Source organism: Rhodnius prolixus, unplaced genomic scaffold (genome assembly GCF_049639745.1).
Source record: "Rhodnius prolixus isolate KJV_2025 unplaced genomic scaffold, Rpr scaffold_2, whole genome shotgun sequence".
NCBI lineage: Eukaryota > Metazoa > Arthropoda > Insecta > Hemiptera > Reduviidae > Rhodnius > Rhodnius prolixus.
This window is the reverse complement of record NW_027411592.1, coordinates 62,887,784-62,906,265: the sequence shown is the minus strand read 5'-3', so window position 1 is coordinate 62,906,265 and position 18,482 is coordinate 62,887,784. Positions and strand designations below refer to the sequence as shown.

Sequence of the window (18,482 nt, the reverse complement as noted above, 5' to 3'; positions counted from 1 at the left end):
TACGAGATTTTCCCTGTTTAGTAAATTCGGATTTCATTCAGTGGTTTTGTTTGATTTAAGATTGGTCATAAAAGCAGATTTAAACTACACTGTGACCTTGTGTGGGAAGATTATTTATCACATTGTCAAGATTTTGGTTAGTTTCTATGCTTTAAAAAGTATAGTTTACGATCTACATAATTGCCAAATATTAGCTCAGTCTTAGTACTTTTGGGTTCTGATTATGTGATTTTTATTGTAGGTATTGAATGCATGGTTGAGCGGTACAGGCTTGAAGTGCTGGGCTGTGTTTTTCTGTTTGTTTTTTTTTTTTTTTTGTACGACTTTTTCTTGGTGCAAAATTTAATTTTAATTATGTGCCTCTTACTTATTTTGGTTCTTTTAAGTTGACTCCAGGATTCTAATTCCATTTCATATATGGAAAGATTTCATTGAAAATTTTTTGGCTTCAATTACTACATATCCAATCCCGGAAGATACTAGGGTGGTGACTTACATTATGTGGGATCCGTACCTATAGGCGCTCTAAGCACTTCTGTGGTTGCAGAAATATCGGCCATTCTGTGGTTATTACCTCTTCCTGCTTGGCAAATAATTCTTCTTATCTAAAAACCACCCAGACTTTCGATAGCTCCTCTTATTCGTTTTCCTAGAAATGAATTATTTGCGCTTGTCAAGAACTCATTATAATTTTTTCTCAATAAATTGAAATTTTATTTTTAAAAAAAAATCTAGCAGTCCTCTTATTTGTCCGCGATTCTTTTTTTACTCTGCTTGCATGAAGATGATTGGCCTATTTCATCTACAATTAGTACAAAAGAAGAGTTGAAATATAGATGAAGTTTTAGATTACCACCGTTTACAAAATTTAGCGATTATATCGAACCGTAAATTATCGTACATAATTCAACCTTAATAAGCATTCACACTGAATGATTTCTTGAAAGGAACAATCGGATATTCTTAGCTTGCCGGTTTTATTTATTTATTTTGTAACAATAGAAAATTTTTTTCATGTTAATAATTTTATGAAATCAAATAACTTTCTTCGACATATTTATAGATTACATCTTAGAATGTTCGATTCACAAAAAAGGTTATCTTTTAAGGAAGGTTTTTTTTTTAATCAACCAGTCCGCTGAATTAATAGGAATTTTTTTAAATGATTGATTGTGTAAATGAAATAGCTTTTTTTTAAAAAATTAATTAACAATTTTTGGATAAGTTTGATGAATAGATTTTTTTTTTTGTAATTTGAGATAAGACTTGTTAAGAATTGTAATGAATCGTAGTGATTATGACATGTTTGCTGCGTTCATGTTGTTATTGACGTGACAGTTTTTTTGATTTGTTTTTTTGTTTCAATACACTTTCTTTCTATTTTTATTATTATCATTGTTAATTAAATTGCATATATATATATATATATATATTATAAGAAAAGTTGTTTTAGAGAGACGACATAATGGTGAAATTTTAGTTATTTTTGTAAATACATTTTTTAGTTTTTCTCACCCTTTGCGTGAGTTTATTGTAAACATAATTTTATATTTTAAAAAAATCAACTATTCAAGTACTCCCCCTCTGTGCGAAATTAATATATTTCTACGAATTGATCAATGAGAGAGTTTTAACTTATAATAGATTAAAAACTCACAATCCAGTCATTTTTAATGTATTTAATCAAAAAGTAAAAAAAGAGAGAGAGGTGGTAATTTATTTGTCCAAGTTTTGTGTTACAAACATAATTTGCACTTTTTAAGGTGTAATTTCAATAAGCTCAATTTAAATTAGACTCCATGTGGTGTTAAAAAAAACCAAATATTATTTAATTAATTTTGTTTAATTTATTATTTCAAATAAATAATAAATAGGTTAATGCATAAATTTCAGGATTTTTTTTAAGGGTTTAAGTCCCTTAGGAATGGGGACTAAGCCTTGCGCTTTTCTAAGTCCCTTATTCCTTCCACAAACCCTACAAGGACGGTCTAACAAAATCTCTAGTTTGTAAAGGTGATTCCTTAAGACGCTATGCCAAATGAGGGAACTAACCTACCAGCTTAGTACCTGTGAGAGGTTCGTAATATCACTGCATAGACCCCGATTCCAACATCCTACTGTGCCAATAGCCCTTAAAGATGAAATGCTGCGAGACTGTCCCCACTAGTAAGCTCGAAAAAATATGGGCTGGCTTAGAACCGATGAATTGGAGTGAGTAAGGCGCCCGATTTTTAGTCGCCTATCCACCCGAAATCCTCAGTTGGTCTGGCATCCAGACTAGATGAACAATTTTTATGGAGATACAAGAATTTAGTACCTTCAACGAAGCTCTATAAATCCAAACAGGTGAAACCCCTTTTTTTGTCCGCTCGTCTGAAACACAACAAGTAATAGCGTCATTTCGGACTGGAAATCAGTGAACTCACATCCAATGAATGCCAGAGTCGAAGTAGATCAAGTACCAGATCTTCCATCCATTCTGAAATCGTTCACGTATCTCTTTAGTGCACCTTCTACTGACTGACTAATGCTAGCTGTGGTTAGCATAATTTTCGAAACATTTAATCGATTTCATGACAATATCTTTGTGCATTGATGGCGTGGTGTAAAATGTACACAAGCCGCCGACCACCACTATACTGCAACCAATATTGGGGAAGAGTGTTTTAAAGTCTCAGCCTTATTTACCAACCATTTTCCTGGACGTATGTTATTGTCGCGCAGAATCCACTCTCATCACAAGTCACTATTATCAGAGCCAAAAAATTCAATCTCGAAACGTAGGTAACACAAGAGATTTCACGAAAAATGGGGTTTAAAGATGTTATTGCCCACCTTGCTCCTAAAGAAACCTGCCGGTTTAATCTTGTAACAGACGACCTTTCACTTCCTCGATAATGGAAGTAAGCTTGAGGCATAGAAAGCAGCTTATAGGCGATTAACCATCGCAGTTGTTGGTACGTCCGGAAAAGCCAACCAACCGTTTAATAGTTACAAGCAGTCGAGTGGATTCCATCTCCATGGGTCTCCTCAACTCTCTACGTGATAGCATCGTCCGCCCATGTCCTGAGGATAACAAGAGTCCTCAATATTGCTAAATTTGGTCCATTATTTGTACTTAAATCAGAAAAATTGTTGCGAAATCCAAAACTCCAATTTCTGAAGCATTCCAGTATGTTGCAAATGACATGCAACTATGTGTATGGTCCATCACAGTGACTAGTTCGACTAAATATGTAGAATCATTAATATAAAAAAAATTCCTTATCAGAATAGGCCAAAAACTGCTTTCAAGCTGTAATTGGAGCATCAGCTTTTGCTCCATTGGCAGAACCAATTCGTCAAGTAACTTTTTCCAAATTCGTACTGAAGTACATACTTTGTGCACTTCAAACTCACAAAGATTTACCCACAATCATACTGATAATAATGCCCATTCATCAGTGCATCCTGGAGTGGAGGAAATAAGAAATAAAATCACGTATTTATGCATCAATCTAATCTTTAATGAATTTGTTAATTTTTTTTTTTTATTTTGAATAATAAACGGGGGGCCTTCTGTTTTCTATTAATTGAATAATGTTCAAGTTTCAGTTTTTCAGAAAGGTCTGCTGCATTCTGACATTGATTTTAGCCGACAAAGCATGCGGATACTTTGGGTTTCAGACACCCAACTTCAAAGAGAGACGTCGGGTTTATTAAAAGAATCTGATTACCAGTTCTGCTATCTTGATAGGATTAATTTGTGATTAATATCATTGGTAGTGTTTTGATAGAAAATGTTCAAAAAGAAAAAGATGCGAGAAGAAATGAGCCTCTCCATTGATTGTACAAGACTGAAAGTAAAAATAAAATCAGCTATGAAGTAAATAAGAGAATTATTTATAGAAAAGTGGACGACATGAAATTATCTTTCAACAAAAATGAACTAAATCAGAGTTTCATTGAATAAACCTGCTTATATTTTTTATTTACTTAATTTCTGTCCTGGTTGAAGTTGATAAAGAAAGTCATAATTATAGGAATTACATAAAGATACATGAAGTTAAGCTTTTATTTTAAAAATCTCCCAATCCGATAAAAAAAAATTCTAATTTATAACTAATAAATTTTTATGTACAGAAAAAAAGTTGTAATTAGACATATAAATATGCAATAATTTATGTTTCGCAAAAAAGTATTTATTATTTACGGATAAAAGTGAAGTAGAATTTTCTTTTTGTGATTGTAATAACTTTTTCAGCTTCTTTTTATTTTTTTAAAAAAAAAAAAAAATTGTAAATTATAATAAATTGAGGTTGAAAATAATAAAATACAAAGAAATAGTTTTAAGTAAAGATGGTGACAAATCCCCAGTGATTAATATTTATTTTTGAGGTACTTGGTTTTTTTAGTTTGTGTATATTTTAGTTTTTCTTTCTTAAATTCAAATCCAAATATATAGAAGCATTTGATTCAAGAAATTTAGGAGACGAACTTGGGGAAAAACCTACTTGTATTTTATGTAAAACGAATAATGTTATCATTAGAAAAGTATTTGTCAGAATTAAGTCGCACTTTTGTAATTTCTGTTCTTGTACATGTTACCTTCGATCATCTTCTCATTGTTCGATCATCCATCATCGTAGGTAGGACTTTACCTGATAATCCTATTTACATGTCCGCGACATGAATGAGACTTGAATTCTAAGGGTTCCACACTACAACCCTTCTCTTCATTTCTCTGTCTTTTTATTTAACACCTTCAGTACGCTGATCTCCGTAAAAAAAAAAAAAACTAAATTCTAATACCGGTAATTCCAACAATTTGTGCATAGATTCTGACAAATACTTTTTGGAAGTCTGATTATGGGTTTCCAAGTTAATGCTAGCTATTGAAACTCTTAATATTTCTAAATTTTCTTGGGGTGTAACGTAATCAATGATTCAAGTCATACAGCTTACGGTTTCTTTTTAAAATATTATTTAAAATAGGGAATACACTCGTAAGCCTATTTGCAAAGAACGGGCTTCTGAGATTATTTATTGTTTAATAAATAATAAATTTTCTTTTGTATACATTGAATACACGGAATAGAATGAATATCTCAACAAAAATTTGGGACAAAATTTAAGATTTAGGAATACGTTTTTTAACTATTAGATTCCCCACCTATTCTGCACAATTTTTGTTAATATTATTTTTTACTTCGCTTGTGCCATTTTTTTTCTAGTACTATATTTCATTTTTTTAAACATTTTTTTTTATGATTTAGCTTCTTTTTTTTAAGATTTTAAATGTTTTATTATTATAAATAGCATTTTTCCAAACAAAAAAACGATGTAAAATTAAAATATATTTTAAAAGAAAGCAGACCGCTATCACAGCATCTTTTGATTGTGATACTTATTTGTTGAAAGTGCCTTCCATAGTTTATATAAATATTATTTCTTCTTAGTATGTCTTAACAAATAGAAGATAAAATAATGATAAAATGTTTAAGCAAAAATAAATAAAAACTACAATTTTTTTAAAAAACTTTTAATTCTTTGGAGGGATATACATTATACAACCAGATGACATGTTACCTCTACTTATTTGAGAAATTAAAAAGAATAATACATACAATATTTGTGTATTTCTTTGGAGTAATAAAAAACAAATTATATTTTCTGTTGTTTTATTTTTGTTTTGAGTTTTTCCGGAAATATACATTTTGAAGTGCTAAGATATTGGAAAATCGTGGAAAGCTCAAAGTAGATATTTTGTCTTGATGCCACCAGGAAGATGCGACTGGCTGGATGATGATAACGGTTGCATGTGTAATACTTCTCCCGGTGTTAGAGTAAAGCAGCGACTGGCTAATAATGCACCTTTTCATCTACCTTTGGACTAAAATTTTCATCCATAATTGCTACGACTGACTATTCGTGTTGTTCCCTTTTTTTTTTTTTAGGCTGAAGCTAGCAAAACAGGAATGGGACATAATTGTTTTTAACTTAAGAGATATTTGGGAGATGAGTCACGCATTCATGTCAGACCAAGTGAAATTAAAACAAATCCAAGAGCCAGCAACTGGTTTCAAACCCAGACGATAACCTCTGAGGTAATAACCTTCTCTTCTAAGACTTATTATCATTATCATACATTATATTCGCGTAAATGTATGAAGGAGGTAATATTCTCTTTTAATGAAGGTTATAAATTTTTGTTTTTCCCCTATTAAACATTAAGGACTTTATCTGCACTTTAAAATTCATGATTAATGTCTGAGGCTGCTCCCCACAGTGATTAGGTACATCCCAGCTTTGCCGGAAACAATCAGAAATACGCAGTTTTCAACATTTATTAAGATATTAAATCTATCTGCTTTTAAACAGATTGATCAATCATGACAGCTTACCACAACTCCCCTGCATGTATCCGCGCCAGGTGAGATTGAAATCAATAACTATGCCTAAAAACTTTAAAAAAATGGGGTTCACATACTGCTACGAACTGTTCTCACCATTTGTATTGATGTCCCAATCTAGAAATAATATACTAAAGAAACAGAAATCATTGACAGTTACAAAAAAACTTGGATATTATTAATCAATACATAGAGAAAATTTACATTTAACACCATAATTTAATGTGCAACAAGTTAAACAGTTGTCATCTTGCTTCTGTACACTGCCATCTACTACTTTTCCAAATGACTTGCATGTATAAATTTCACTTAGGAGTAAAAATTACCTGGGATACCCATTTGTATATACAGTTAATATTTAAAACGCCTTGAAAGAACCATAATCTAATCTTCCAAAAATAATTTACGAAAGCAAGTTCTTCTGTTTAAAGCAGTTTTAAGAAGTACGTTTTAGCAGTTTTTTTTAAATTTTCATTTTTAAATCGGCATTCACTATTTGTATACGGATTCTCGAATCCTAAATATATTAGCATACATCTTTACAAATGGCACTTAACAGTTGAATTCGGACTCACTTCACGTAAAATCGTTCTCATCTGTATGTGACCGCATATGTAATTTTAAATCACTTGACGTTTTACAGCTGTATTCACATTCATTACAAGTGTATGGGTTCTCGCCTGTATGTTTTCGCATATGTACTTTTAAACCACTAGATCTTGCAGAACTGTAATCACATTCACGACATGAATATGGCTTCTCGCCTGAATGTGTACGCATGTGTCTTTTCAAGCTTCCAGGGTCTACGCTACTGTAATCACATTCTTTACATTTATATGGCCTCTCTCCTGAATGGATTCGCATATGTCTTTTCAAAATACCAGACGTTTTACAACTATATTCACATGTATTACATTTATAAGGTGTCTCTCCAGTATGTATACGCAGGTGGGCTCGAAAATGACTTGACGTATTACAGGTGTATTCACATTCATTACAAGTGTATGGGTTCTCGCCTGTATGTTTTCGCATATGTACTTTTAAACCACTAGATCTTGCAGAACTGTAATCACATTCACGACATGAATATGGCTTCTCGCCTGAATGTGTACGCATGTGTCTTTTCAAGCTTCCAGGGTCTATGCTACCGTAATCACATTCACTACATGAATATGGCTTCTCGTCTAAATGTGTACGCATGTGTCTTTTCAAGCTTCCAGGGTCTATGCTACTGTAATCACATTCTTTACATTTATATGGCCTCTCTCCAGAATGGATTCGCATATGTCTTTTCAAAATACTCGACCTTTTACAACTATATTCACATATATTACATTTATAAGGTGACTCTCCAGTATGTTTACGCATGTGGAGTCGAAAATGACTTGACGTTTTGCATTTATATTCACATTCACTGCATGTGTATGGGTTCTCGCCTGTATGTATTCTCATATGGGTTTTCAAAGCACTGGACCAGATAGAACTGTATGGACATTCACTACATGTATAAGGGTGTTCGCCCGTATGTGTTAGCTTATGTGCATTCAAACTCTTTGGCGTTTTACAGCTATAATCGCATTCACTACATTTATATGGGTTGCCTCCTGTATGGGTTAGCATATGTGATCTCAAATAATTTGTTCTGGTAGAACTGTATTCACACAGTTTACACTTGTATGGCTTCTCTCCTGTATGAGTGTACGTATGCCTCTTATAATCTACCGAATTTTCACAGGTATATTCACATACACTACATTTAAATATTTTTTTGCGAGAACTACTTCGTTCATGAACATAGAGACCCATTGTGGTTGGATAAGGGTGCAAAGAATTGCTTGAATGCGTTTGTAGATGAGCTTTCAAAATCTCAAACGTTGCAAAAACATGTTTACATTGATTACATTTAAATGATCTTCCCCCTACATACGCTTCTTGACTTTCTTCCAAAACCTCCTGTGCGCTTTTATGGCTAAAAAGAACTCCTTTATTCTGAGCCTCCATGGTACAACCGGTGAACTTCACAAAAATATCCTTCCAACAAATATAATTCTATATTAACCGTAGTACTTTCTAAAATTATTTTAGTCTTTTTTTGCCACAACAGGTCGTTTTATGTTGCAATTATTACCATAACTTTCACTAAATTTCAATTAAAAACTCTTTTTTTTAGATTGAGAGCTATTTAGAAATTCTTGTTTTTTAGAATATGTTTCTCTTCTTTTTTATTCTTTTATTTGTTCATTTGCAAATCTGAAAAAAAAAAACCAAAATAAATAAATTGAAACTACGGTTAGATTTGCAGTATTGGATATCACTGCTTATTTTGTAGCACGCATGTTTTGACGTGAATACGTCTTTAAATTTGAATCATATGGTGGCAATCCAAAAAACCTAATGATAACAAAATCGGGGGATACAGTTTGGCATTATAGTTTCGAATCTAGATAGACGACTGGATAGCTAATGGATTAAAGAATTCATTACGATAAGCGAGGACTGTGACGCATCGCGCGCGTTGGAGGGGGAAGCGCCGCCATTTTGAGATAATTTTGCTGCGTATCGAGATTTGCAATTACTATAACTTTTGACTCGGAGAAGCTACGATGTTCGTTTAAGTATTAATCGTCAGCTGTCGTCACAATCTATCGATTGCATATAAAGCATTAGTGTAAAATAGTGACAGTGAATATAATAAGGTGTTAAAATAAAAAATATTATCAAAAATATATAATGTCGGCCTATACGCGTCGAAAAGCCAAAACGAAATACAGAGATCATATACGGTTGGAAAGGGCTTCTCAAGAACAATCGAATGGTAATAATAAAACACCATATGACCGAGTCAAGCTGTGCCGGGAACGTATAAGAATGTACGCGGCCGAGCGGATCAACGACGGTGTCAGTATATATGCAGCTGGTGCGGTTGAAATTAGGGAAGTGGATGATGAAATCGCTTCTACATCGACAACGGACTGTATAGGCATAGATTGTGTTCGATCGTCGATTTGTTTCCTTGATTTCTTTCTAAATACATAAATAAAAATATTTTATATAAAAAATATAACCCGTTACGTAAACGTATTCACGTACAACACACGGCCGTGTCCATAACACAGCCACACATTAATTTTTTTCTAATAATTATAACCTTTTCGGGTTTTCATTCAACGTCAGAGGTTGATTTATAGAGTAAGAGTCAGCAAGGGTAGTTTATAACTGAGAAATAGTTGGAATCAAATGCTGTGCTGAAAACTGATGAATCAACCTCTGATGAATGGTTAAAAATCCGAAAACGATTGAAATGAAAGAAATGTGCTATCAAGGTTAAAATCAGCGAAGCAAAATAGATGGAGTGTGATTTAGTTTTTTATTGATGGATAACAAAAATAGTTTTATTAATTCTGAATTATAAAGCTTTTGCCAAAATGAAGCAACAGACAAAAAAAAAAATTAATTTCTTGAGGGAAAAAAAAGATCTTGAGAATTACGACAAGTAATAATAAGATATCAAGAATCCTTCAAAACGTCTTAAGCGATAGTGGCCTCACGATCTCCTCTCTAATGAAAGTCAGAAGAGACCAAAGCTTTAATAGAATCTTAAAAATTCCGTGTTATTCTCGTTACGAAATTATTATAACTTAATAAATAAACTGAATTCATCAGAAAAGAATTCAAAGATGGCATAGTCTTATGGAAGTAAAATGTTTCTAATAGCTTTAGCACTGTAAGATTTTCAATATCTTTTTTTAACTACTACTTTAGCAGCATTTTTGTACTTCTGATGTAGAAACGCGTTCAACAGTTTAGTTACATCTTCCCATAGCACTAAAACAATAGTAATTATTTTTCTAAAAAAAGTAAATTAATTTTTAACCAAATTAAAAACAACTGAGAATACCTATGTCTTTACGAGATATCTGAACAGATATCTAAATCACAGAAGAAATAAAATTACATCCACAAGAGAATCTACACTACAACATCAAATTTTATTTACATTATACCCTGCATATGGACTTGGATATTATTAATCAATACATAGAGAACATTTACATTTAACACCATAATTTAATGTGCAACAAGTTAAACAGTTGTCATCTTGCTTCTGTACACTGCCATCTACTACTTTTCCAAATGACTTGCATGTATAAATTTCACTTAAGAGTAAAAATTACCTGAAAATTTTTAAAAATTTTATTTTTACATCGGCACTCACTATTTGTATACGGATTCTCGAATCCTAAATATATTAGCATACATCTTTACAAACGGCACTTAACAGTTGAATTCGGACTCACTTCACGTAAAATCGTTCTCATCTGTATGTGATCGCATATGTAATTTTAAATCACTTGACGTTTTACAGCTGTATTCACATTCATTACAAGTGTATGGGTTCTCGCCTGTATGTTTTCGCATATGTACTTTTAAACCACTAGATCTTGCAGAACTGTAATCACATTCACGACATGAATATGGCTTCTCGCCTGAATGTGTACGCATGTGTCTTTTCAAGCTTCCAGGGTCTATGCTACTGTAATCACATTCTTTACATTTATATGGCCTCTTTCCTGAATGGATTCGCATATGTCTTTTCAAAATACCCGACCTTTTACAACTATATTCACATGTATTACATTTATAAGGTGTCTCTCCAGTATGTATACGCAGGTGGGCTCGAAAATGACTTGACGTTTTGCAGGTGTATTCGCATTCACTGCATGTATATGGGTTCTCGCCTGTATGTATTCTCATATGGGTTTTCAAAGCACTGGACCAGATAGAACTGTATGGACATTCACTACATGCATAAGGGTGTTCGCCCGTATGTGTTCGCTTATGTGCGTTCAAACTATTTGGCGTTTTACAGCTATAATCGCATTCACTACATTTATATGGGTTGACTCCTGTATGGGTTAGCATATGTGATCTCAAATAATTTGTTCTGGTAGAACTGTATTCACACAGTTTACACTTGTATGGCTTCTCTCCTGTATGAGTGTACGTATGCCTCTTATAATCTCCCGCATTTTTACAGGTATATTCACATTCACTACATTTAAATATTTTTTTGCGAGAACTTCTTCGTTTATGAACATAGAGACCCATTGTGGTTGGATAAGGGTAACGGTTTTCACTGTGCAAAGAATTGCTTGAATGCGTTTGTAGATGAGCTTTCAAAATCTCAAACGTTGCAAAAACATATTTACATTGATTACATTTAAATGATCTTCCCCCTACATACGCTTCTTGACTTTCTTCCAAAACCTCCTGTGCGCTTTTATGGCTAAAAAGAACTACTTTATTCTGAGCCTCCATGGTACAACCGGTGAACTTCACAGAAATATCCTTCCAACAAATATAATTCTATATTAACCGTAGTACTTTCTAAAATTATTTTAGTCTTTTTTTGCCACAACAGGCCGTTTTATGTTGTAATTATTACCATAACTTTCACTAAATTTCAATTAAAAACACTTTTTTTTTAGATTGAGAGCTATTTAAAATTCTTGCTTTTTAGAATATATTTCTCTTCTTTTTTATTCTTTTATTTGTTCATTTGCAAATCTGAAAAAAAATAAATAAATTGAAACTACGGTTAGATTTGCAGTATTGGATATCACTGCTTATTTCGTAGCACGCATGTTTTTTTCTAATAATTATAACCTTTTCGGATTTACATTCAACGTTAGAGGTTGATTTATAGAGTAAGAGTCAGCAAGGGTAGTTTATAACTGAGGCATAGTTGGAATCAAATGCTGTGCTGAAAACTGACGAATCAACCTCTGATGAATGGTTGAAAATCCGAAAACGATTGAAATGAAAGAAATGTGCTATCAAGGTTAAAATCAGCGAAGCAAAATAGATGGAGTGTGATTTAGTTTTTTATTGATGGATAACAAAAAACAGTTTTATTAATTCTGATTTATAATGCTTTTGCCAAAATGTAGTAAAAAAAAAAAAAAATTAATTTCTTGTAGAAAAAAAAAAGATCTTGAGAATTACGACAAGTAATAATAAGATATCAAGAATCCTTCAAAACGTCTTAAGCGATAGTGGCCTCACGATCTCCTCTCTAATGAAAGTCAGAAGAGACCAAAGCTTTAATAGAATCTTAAAAATTCCGTGTTATTCTCGTTACGAAATTATTATAACTTAATAAATAAACTGAATTCATCAGAAAAGAATTCAAAGATGGCATAGTCTTATGGAAGTAAAATGTTTCTAATAGCTTTAGCACTGTAAGATTTTCAATATCTTTTTTTAACTACTACTTTAGCAGCATTTTTGTACTTCTGATGTAGAAACGCGTTCAACAGTTTAGTTACATCTTCCCATAGCACTAAAACAATAGTAATTATTTTTCTAAAAAAAGTAAATTAATTTTTAACCAAATTAAAAACAACTGAGAATACCTATGTCTTTACGAGATATCTAAATCACAGAAGAAATATAATAACATCCACAAGAAAATGTACACTACAACATCGAATTTTACTTACATTATACCCTGCATAATTGATCTTGGACGATATTCAGTCACAGTAGGGTTACAGTTAGAGAAGGTAATAAGGTAATATATCTGGCAAACGGTGCTGCAGCCATCGTTCAAACTACAAATATTCTACGAGCCCGCCCCTGTAGCAAACAATCAAACATCTTAATAATTTTAATGAAGTGTTAATCAAAACCAAAATATGTACATATAATTTTATTTTTAGAAGTTTGTCGGGAAATCTATAATTACATCTTAAAAATGGTTCTTACATATTTTGCCATATATATTTTTTTAGAGGTATCCATTAGATGTTTCTTTGAAACAAATAATTTTTCATCTGGACTTGTTAATTAAGAATATTTGGTGCTTTTTAAAGCTGTAACCAGAGGTAATATGAAAACTAATGTAACGACTATACGACTTTGCACTGCTAATTTATAATTGATCTTTCTCTCAAGTCATTCTTATATTATTTTGCCATAGAAAAAAAACTGACGGTTCACTAAAGAAAATATGGTTCCATTAGTTAACCTAATGTAGTTTGGCATCGTTGGAGCTTGTTGACCTTAAGAAGTCACGGATTATTACCATTACATTGGGGTAGCCTTCGACATGGTCGCTAGGAGTGTCGACCAAATAACGTTTTTACGGCGGTAAAATTTTCATATGGACACCTTTTGCCATAAATCTTTATTCAACCCAACAGCAACTGAGAGGCAAAAATCCTTAGACTCATTCGTCAAAGGTGGAAAATCTATAGTTTAAAAGAATTCCTTTTGGATGTCCATAAATTGATTTACTGATGCGTACTCAAACCAATATCTACATACTCTAAGCATAAAAACAAGTATATGGTCTAAACGACTGGCAATTTCACAAAAGGAAGTACCTGTTTCACAAGCACACCAACAATTCCTTACCTTTCACAGTCGGTATATTGCGTGTTTGTTCAATGCTCAACTTTTAAAATGCTAGACAAAGACTAAAGAATTTTACTGGATAAAACCGTACCCTAGAAACGTTTCCTTTCGTATCATTTCCCCAACATTAAGGTTGAAAAAAAAAAAATCAAATTCATGACAATGTTCACAACAGACTTTTTTTTTTACAAGTAATATCTTTTCTTCATATTTTCTTTATTTACGAAAAACTTGTGAAAATTGTTGCGAAATACAGTAAGGCGCGGATACATCACGCAAAGGTGACAAGAGTTTTAGATATGCTTAGGTGAAATAAAAGAAAAGGTAGGGCTTCTGAAACATAAGATGCAGTCATATATAAATTTTATAAAAATATATTTGTCTAGTATATATAAACCGAACTCAAAATGAGATCAATACATTTGAAAAATATTTTAATTATTTTGGCAAATGTACGAGAAATTAATAGTATCTGGTGGAACGTCGCTTACTTTACTAAAACCTATTTGAAAAAGATAACTGCTTATTTTTCTTAAAATAAAAGAACTTAAACAACTATTTTTCAAATAAATCTAGCAATTTGCTATTTAATAGATCATTTCTTTTTAACAAATTTTGTTTTGTTTGAACGAGAAACCTTTCATGCCGTTTTAAATTCTCAATACATATTTGAGCTTCTGTCAATGTATATAAGCAGGTCATTTTCTGCGGGGGTATTGTCCGCCCTTCAGATATTAAATTATATAACGTTCGAAAACGTTGAGCCACATCTACACGTCTTAAACTTTCCCTTTCATTTCTACGAATCCTTTCAAGTTCATTTTGAAATTTTGACAATACCACACTCTGTGATATTTCATGTGAAATTTTACAATTGGCTTTATTTGATTTGTTTAGTTTATGATGGTGGCTTACATCATTACTCCAATCACTGGGTGAATAACGTTTAATACTATTTCTTCTACGTCGTGGTTGATTTCGTGATGAATGTGCTGTTTGGCGCAATTGTTCTTTGATACATTTAGTCAATGTTATTCTACTCAAATACTTTTGCCTATTACCTACAAGTGTTCTTTGATTATTCCGCCTGTAAATCTCACAGAACCCAATTTCTGTTTTCACATCATTTTGAGGAGATACTAAAGGTTTTTCATTTTCAATTTCAGACAGTATCTGCCTCACTTCTTCATCTAGAAAAAAAAGAAGAGAAAATCGTGTGAGTGACCAAACAAGACAATTTACTTTATGTTACTTGGCTTCACGCTGCGTTTACTGAAATTAAAGGATTTCTGAGAGAATTATGATGTCTCAAAGCCAACACGAATGCAATTACTTCTTCCTACAAGGGGTAACAGTAAATAAAATTATCAGGCAGGCATTCTACGGTAGGTAGCGCCACCTATTTTCAATCAATCATAAAAGTGGTTGCTATGATCTATGATCATGTTTGTTGTATTTGCTCGAATATTCAGGCTGAGGGTATTAATTTTTTTGTGCCTTTGCTGCAGCACCATTGCTGCTGGACTGTTCGAGGAGATTGGAGAAAGTATCTTCTAGCACGATTGTTCTTACCATCTGTTTAGCAGATATTTTGGGTATTTCGGGTAATGAGGTGATGGATAAGTTGGCCAAATTGAATATCTTTCTTCCTTTTTTTGTCACAAACCTACAGTTGCCATACTTTAGACTAAGGAAAAGCAGTAAATGATCAAACAATGTAAGAAGCCAACATAAAATAAATTATGTGTACAGATAAGAAATAAGACTAGCTTAATAATTTTCAATTGATAAATATACATAATTAATATCAAGTTTAACAATTTTAGTTGACCACAATGCTAAGGCCAGCCATTATAAAATCAAATAATTCACACAACTTTCTCCAACCTGATTTTGAATCTTTTCTTGAAACTTAGAATTTATAGAAGAAAAGATATTTGACTTTAAATTTCGATTGCACATTTAATTTCTATTAATGTTAAGCAGGTTACATTACAGGTAACCGTAATGCTTCATATTTTTAGTACTCTTTTATAACAAATAAAAGTAAAATGAAAATTCCTACCAGGACAGGGCGATTGGTTATCTTCTCTTTCAACCAAAATGTCAATCTCCTCATCATCAGAAAACATCAAAGGATCCTGGCTCTCATCTAAGAGAAATAATAAGAAACAAATTTAAATTGCAATAGACATTATCTGTGGTGAAGAAAACTTTTAAAGTAAAAAGTTGGGACTATACTAATTTAATGCAAGAGATCTGCCTCTTGACTAAATTTGAGCCAAGATAACCTGCAAAGTAATACAAAACAAAAAATTAAATTAAACATTTACCTAATATTTCCTTTTTTATAGGTAACTCCACTTCCGGTTCATCATCAAAATCTAAAATGTGGAAAAAATATAGTGTTCAAATGATATTCTTGGCATTTACTTATTATACATCACTTTAAGCTAGTTACATGAGCAGCCATCTTTCAACAATACAAACATTAATAAAAAAAAGAACCCTTAATTCTTATCCCAAGTTCTAAGCAATTTTCCTTTTTATCATTTAAATTAAATTAGATTTCAGGAAGGCTTATACCACTGCATCCCAAAGAATTTCTAGTGACACCCATTACTTAGAGCTCATAGATCTCCCATAGACCTACCTCAAAAGAACTGCAACTAGAAGGTCCGAATAGTAGTCCGGCCTTGCCGGAGTAATATTGTAGCAAATTAAGGCAAGCAGCTAATCATGAATTTACAGGTGCCCTTAATGACATTAAGTGTTATAAAAGAACTCGGGTACCATAGAAACTTTACAGGATCCCTCCAGAACTTTTTTCTGATAATCTATAGAGATCTATGGTCGTGTTTGATGAATTTTTGTATTTGCCTGAATAATCAGGCTGAGAGCATTAAATTTTTTGGATCGCCAATCAGTCCAGTAAAGGCTTTGAGCAGACCTCACAGGACTTTATAGCCTTTCAGAACGCCTTACTGTCCGAACAGATGGTCGATCCAGGAATTAATGTATCTCTGCAGCACAAAATATTACAGAAACTAACTTCTCTTGAAAGTGTATTTAGGTTACAGAGATGTCAAACCATGGAAAAGCCCCGTATACTCTGGCTCCTACTCCTTCTTCCACCATGGCGAAGGAGTTAGGACTCACTGGAAGTTAAATCCCATCTCAATGGAATGTTATTGTTATTATCCAGAAATTAAATTTTGCTTCTATAAGAGAACACCAAAGTGGAATTATCAGCCATGTTAACGTTTTATCCATGTATATGATTCTTAGCTTAAAATTTTCGATTTTCCGTTAACGAAAGAAACTTTTAAACTCAAATGCTTACAACATACAACACTGTCTTCATTACGACTTTCTGAAATTTTGCAAGCTGGTTCTGGAATCACTAAAACATATAATAGTACAAACTTAGTAAAACTGAATTTATACATTAGGGGCTTTGCTCGTTTCACACTTACAAAATACTTACCTACTAGCTGAGGCTGAAATATTTTCTTGAATTCACAAAACATACCATTTTCAGCTTCCATAGTTGAAAAAATGGTTTACATCTAAACTCGAAGAAATCATTGTTTTTTATAAAATTTTACCGACGAAATACAAGGTGAGAAACATGTTTACGTAAATTTGCAACTGTAAAATCATTTTTGTTCAAAAAAAAAAAAAGATAATAATTATAATAACTTCAATGAAACCCGTTGACAGTCAAAACACGAGTTTCATGAAACTCGTGCCCTAAAACCTTCCCTTAATGTTACCAAGAACCCCCTGTCTTTAGATGTCACATGGAAAATAATGCAGTGATGGTAGCAATGATTAAAGATAGTGTTCGCAAGTTTTCGTTCTATAAATTTATTCTAATAAAATAGAAATTAAAACAATCAACTTTTTTTTCATTATCATTTTAAAAGATGTTTAAGAAATAAATTGAGAGTGTAGCTTGAGAAAAAAACAAAAAATTCTTCTGAACATCTAAAAATTTGTGACCAAATGGCTCGTATGCTGGAAAGAGCTGGAGTGTTTGGTTTTGGTCCAAATATTAGAATTCGAAAGCTATGGGTAAATTGCCAAACATCTTCAAGATAGAGTTTTTGTTTTGGAGTGTTTACTGATATACTACGTACATAAATATGTAAATAAACCATTTTCTAAAAACTAGTTTTTAAAATTCTTGTGACCCCCTCTAAAGATATTTCTTACAAAATTTCGTAAAGAAAGGGAAATATTCTTTGTAATAGTTGTTCTTAAGCAGTAGTAAGTGGAAGCAAAAAGTTTAATATTTGTCAATTAACTATTTCCACACCTAAAAGCAGAAAACATTATTTACATACGCCCGCATTAGCTCTTGAGCTATAATGTTTTGATATCTGTAGTTGGATATTTCAAACTCTCCAAGTGGTAGATTTAAAATACGGCTTCCGCATGAAAAAAATAAGGAATCAAATGAAGAAACTCAATTGGGTCCCACATGAATGTAAATCATTAACTTAGCCAAGTTTTTGTAGAAAACGGTCATAGTAAAATAATAATAATAATAAAAATATATGTTTTAACAGTTTTTCTGAAAATACTTAAATATAACAAATAAAAGACACTTATAAAAGAGCTTAAATATTTTGAGGACGGAAAAAATTAAATAAAGTCACCACCTTA

General features: G+C 32.2%; 2 protein-coding genes across 8 annotated transcripts; both read right to left on the bottom strand.

Moving 5' to 3' along the window:
* Positions 1 to 363: 363 nt before the first annotated feature.
* Positions 364 to 18,470, bottom strand: LOC141450146 (uncharacterized). Of its 5 annotated transcripts, none has more exons than XM_074120274.1 (7): positions 17,299 to 18,470; positions 17,155 to 17,214; positions 16,145 to 16,195; positions 15,877 to 15,963; positions 14,873 to 15,001; positions 12,896 to 13,031; positions 364 to 649 (listed from the first exon to the last, which is right to left on the bottom strand). In XM_074120274.1, exons 1-6 carry the CDS (start codon positions 17,357 to 17,359, stop codon positions 13,018 to 13,020), a joined length of 402 nt encoding a protein of 133 aa, XP_073976375.1. In that variant the 5' UTR covers positions 17,360 to 18,470; the 3' UTR covers positions 364 to 649; positions 12,896 to 13,017. The 5 variants fall into 5 exon arrangements, with proteins under 5 accessions (XP_073976375.1, XP_073976373.1, XP_073976374.1 ...); XM_074120272.1 differs by lacking the exon at positions 364 to 649 and adding an exon at positions 11,707 to 11,960; XM_074120273.1 differs by lacking the exon at positions 364 to 649 and adding an exon at positions 12,260 to 12,735 and having other exon boundaries at positions 12,809 to 13,031.
* Positions 2,368 to 10,694, bottom strand: LOC141450144 (uncharacterized). 3 transcript variants are annotated; one of them, XM_074120266.1, is made up of 2 exons: positions 10,390 to 10,694; positions 2,368 to 8,642 (listed from the first exon to the last, which is right to left on the bottom strand). In XM_074120266.1, the coding sequence occupies exon 2, from the start codon at positions 8,391 to 8,393 to the stop codon at positions 6,969 to 6,971; it is 1,425 nt and encodes a 474-aa protein (XP_073976367.1). In that variant the 5' UTR covers positions 8,394 to 8,642; positions 10,390 to 10,694; the 3' UTR covers positions 2,368 to 6,968. The 3 variants fall into 3 exon arrangements, with proteins under 3 accessions (XP_073976367.1, XP_073976369.1, XP_073976368.1); XM_074120268.1 differs by having other exon boundaries at positions 10,446 to 10,694; XM_074120267.1 differs by lacking the exon at positions 10,390 to 10,694 and adding an exon at positions 10,291 to 10,309.
* Positions 18,471 to 18,482: the final 12 nt, after the last annotated feature.